Source organism: Bidens hawaiensis, unplaced genomic scaffold (genome assembly GCF_021521415.1).
Source record: "Bidens hawaiensis isolate Kalapana, Puna unplaced genomic scaffold, B.hawaiensis_p1.1 tig00025005_1, whole genome shotgun sequence".
Lineage (NCBI taxonomy): Eukaryota > Viridiplantae > Streptophyta > Magnoliopsida > Asterales > Asteraceae > Bidens > Bidens hawaiensis.
In genome coordinates, this window is record NW_027493972.1 from 196,168 (window position 1) to 200,248 (window position 4,081).

General features: G+C 34.0%; 1 protein-coding gene across 1 annotated transcript; it reads right to left on the bottom strand.

The window, feature by feature from the left end:
- Positions 1 to 359: 359 nt before the first annotated feature.
- On the bottom strand, positions 360 to 1,347 carry LOC143570540 (TMV resistance protein N-like). The gene is made up of 2 exons (XM_077056168.1): positions 579 to 1,347; positions 360 to 485 (listed from the first exon to the last, which is right to left on the bottom strand). The coding sequence occupies exons 1-2, from the start codon at positions 1,302 to 1,304 to the stop codon at positions 453 to 455; spliced, it is 759 nt and encodes a 252-aa protein (XP_076912283.1). The 5' UTR covers positions 1,305 to 1,347; the 3' UTR covers positions 360 to 452.
- Positions 1,348 to 4,081: the final 2,734 nt, after the last annotated feature.

Genomic DNA, 4,081 nt, shown 5'->3' on the forward strand with positions numbered 1-4,081 from the left:
TTGAAGAATAATTGAGGTTAAGAAATTTAAGCTTATTGAAAACCAATCATAAGAAAACAAAAAAATGGATGAGAATCAATGTAATGTAATATATAACATTATATGCATGATGCAATCAACCATTATTCCACCTTTCTTTCTCCCCCTTCCTAGAGTTCAAGAATTAAGCTCCGATACATTTCAAGGTTAACAAGCTTATTTACTTGAAACGTGTTAGGTAAAGATCTGAATGTGTATCCACGCCAACATAAAGATAGTAAAGCATCAGGTAAGTATTTTCCAACTTCATCAACTTCAATTACTTCGCATTGCACATTAGGTAATTTAAGTTCTTTCATATGTATAATATTTTTCAATATAACTTTTGATTCTTTGCATTCCACATCAAGTAATCTAAGTTCTTCCATCTTTCTAATACCTTTCATAATAATATCAGAATGGAGATTCGAATATCACAACTTTATACTCCTTGTTGCATTGGTGCCCTGTACATAATTAAAAGAAATGCTGGTGTGAAAATTTGTCATAGAAAATAAAATTTCCTAGTTGTCCACATTTAATATGAACTTAAAACTTACCAATTCCTTAACCAATATGTCTTCAATTTCCTCTTTAATCCATAATCGACTATGTCTGTTAGGCCCGTGAGGATGCAAACGACGCACTATATTCCAGCCCATTTCTTCTATACGGTCATGGAATCGTAAATCACCATAATTAGAAATAGTTATCAAAGATTTCTGCTCAAGAACACCTAAACCAATTTCAGCATAATATCCACAACTGTCAAGTATTTTGATTGCAATTTCTTTCTCCTCATATTTCATCATGCATACAACATCTAGAAAGATTTCTTTCTGATCATCCTCTAGGCCATTATAGCTTATCTCCAATCTTTTCAAAGTTTGATCTTCAGTGATAGTTTTTAGTCTTTCTATGGCATCTTTCCATGCATGATCACTTCTACCACAAAGATGTGAACCCAAAACTTTGATTGTTAAGGGAAGACCAGCAACATAATGTACAACTTTACTTGATAGCTCTTCATACCCTTGATTTGGAATATCTTTCTTAAATGCATACCTGCTGAACAGGCGGATTGCTTCCTCATCCGATAACAGATTAACATCATGAATAATGATCACTCCATGTGATACGAGCACCTGTTGATCTCTTGTTGTGATGACGATTCTACTCCCTGGCTTAAACCAAGTAAGCTCACAAGCTAACGCCTCAAGTTGCTCTATATCATTCACATCATCTAGAACAACAAGAGCCTTTCTACCAGGCATCATCCTTTTCATCTTATTTTTCCCATCAGAAACACTTGTTACATCAATGTTTTTATCAGCTACATCTTTAAGGACCTGCTTTTGCAATTCCTTCAAACCCGTCGAAGAGCCTTTTGAAACTTCTCGGACATTCTCAACAAAGCTTACACCTTCAAACAAAACGGATATATGATCAAAATCAGCTCTCGCCAAAGTGGTCTTTCCACCACCTCCTATTCCTTTTATCCCTATCAGACGAACATCTTCGAAACCACTTTCTAAAGATGAAACTACTTTCTTTACCCGGGCCTCCATGCCTACTAACTTCCCATCAAGGCTCGAATTAATAAAATGTAGCTTTAGGAAAATTTCTTGAACAATTTGTTGGATAGATTTAGCTTCATGCCTTTGTGTTAAAGAAGGTTAAGTTAAATAACACTAAGCTATCACAGATTAGAAAGAAACTAGAGTGAAGAATATAAAATATTACCTGTTAAAGGTGGTATTTAACTCCGTACCAGCCAGGCCAGCTGCATCTTTCCGAGCATTTCTCCATCTTCCCAAATCATCTTCATTTTCCTGTTTCTTAGAGTTCACAACTTTCTCAGTGAAACACAAATTGTTTTAGTGAACAAATACAAATTCAGTGATAAAGATTACCTGATCTACATCTTCCAATGTCCTCTTCCTCTTCCCCTTGCCAAAAAGTTTTGCAAAGGCTTCTCCAACTGCCCCGCTTTGGTTGCGGATTTCTGTGGGTTCCACATCATAGAAAATGGGGTAAGCAGTCTGTTCTTCGTCTTCTGGCACTCCATAATCTTGACAAGCTCATCTAAGCACCATGATGAAGATGCATAGCTCTTGGAGAAAACAATGATGTGAAATCTTGAGTCTTTAATGGATCTGATGAGTTGCTCACTTATCCTTTCCTCTTTCTGGATATTTTCATCATCTTTGTAAGTTATAATGCCTTTTGTTGAAGAGCATGATAGAGATGATCAACAAAGGTCTTGCGTACGTCTTCACCACGGAAGCTTAAAAAGACATCATACTTGAAGCTCTTTTGAACTAATGAAGCTGAAGTAGATGCAATTGAATGCATGCTTAAAGGGTCGAATAAAATGAATTTATTTATCCGGGGAATTTGTATGATCAGAATGCACATGAATTAACTTGTAAGGAGATGATCAAATAAGACTTCACAAACTGATATTTTGAGTGGAAAATTTGTGCAATTAAGTGGAGGTAGTAAAACCCTCTTATTTGGTCAACATAAGATAAGGATCCTTAACTGAATTAAAAAAAAGGGAAAAATAAAAAGAAGAAGTTATGCTAGTTTGCTATAAACCTAAAATAGTAAAATAATTATATTAAGCATTTTGACAAGTTAGCAGGTAGTGGTTGAGAGTTAAATGTAAAAATTAACTATGTAGAAGTTGCGTGTAAACTTCATTTAAACTATTTGGTTTTTTATTCTTTTACTAAAAAATGGTGTAATTGCCTCACAAGTGATGAAATGCAATCAAGATTCAAGGAAATGATTATTAAGTGTGTGATGTGTTATACGCATTTAGAATCATGGGAGCATTTGATGGTGCATTGTCGGGTCACTGATTGGGTTTGTTCAGTCATTTATATATGATTGGGTAAACCTACGGTTTGACACGATGAGAGATGTGACGGTGTTTCCATCTAAACATATAAGTAACAAAGCAGAATGTTGGGTGGTACAAGCTATTTTGATGGTTACATTTTGGTTGAATAGGAAAGCTAGAAACGAAAAATTTTTCAAAAAAAAAAAATCTCTAATATGAGATCAAGGCTACCTCTTTCCTTTGGGTGAAACATTCAAGTAAGCGATATGATCTTGTTTGGAAGAAGTGGAGCAGGTCTAATTTTGTCAATTTTTCATTATAATTGTCTACCAAAGGAGGGACAATTGTTGTTATATTGTTTGTCCTTCTCTAGTACGTTTGGGTAACTTTCGGGTTGTATGTTATTCCTTTTTTTCGATTTTATAATATTTTGTCATCCAAAATGAAATATGACAGATTGGTGAAAGATTAAAGTATAAGTATATAAGTAAATTTTGTAAACATGTGGTCCAACAAGTTTAAGAACAAAATAATAAGTAAATGTTGTAAACATGTGGTCCAAGTTTAAGAGACAAATAATAAGTAAATGATGTATTTTAATTCAATTTGCATTTATTGAGAAGAATATATGAGACTTGGCTTTAGAGGACCAACCAACTTGCCATACAACATATCCGGCCCCACAAAATAACGCTGCACATGACATGTCATTTTCCTATTGGCAAATTTTGGATTTTTCTTTGCATTATTATTTTTATTTATATTAAGTTAGTGGTAAGGTGGTGGTAGACCGGACGGGTCACGACAACTCGATTTTGCGGTATGAGATGGAGTGAGCAAATAAACCTAAAGGTGACTCACGACCAATTAAAACCGACCCAAATTAACTGAACTAAACAATTGGCAGGCACTTCAGTTTTAGTTTTAGGAATAAAAAGCGAATTTAAACAAACTAACCAGAAACAAGTGACTGGGGGCAGTCATAATGGGCTCGTGTCAGTACACGCTGATTTAGAAAATGGTTATTTAAAACACTCATGTTTAACTCACATATAGTATTAACATTGTTTAAATAAGTAAATATTATACTTTTATTTTTATAACAAAAATATGAAATACATACAAATTATATAATATATGTTTTAACCATGTTGTCCTTTTTAAGAGAAAAATAATAAGTAAATGTTGTATGGACCATCAATAAAACCGTTTAGG

Bases quoted from the DNA above. Each gene is read 5' to 3' on its own strand.
- LOC143570540 (XM_077056168.1), bottom strand. From the start codon at position 1,304: ATGAAAAGGATGATGCCTGGTAGAAAGGCTCTTGTTGTTCTAGATGAT. The intron at 486-578 runs GTAAGTTTTAAG...AATTATGTACAG, and splicing joins ACATATTGGTTAAGGAATTG to GGCACCAATGCAACAAGGAG.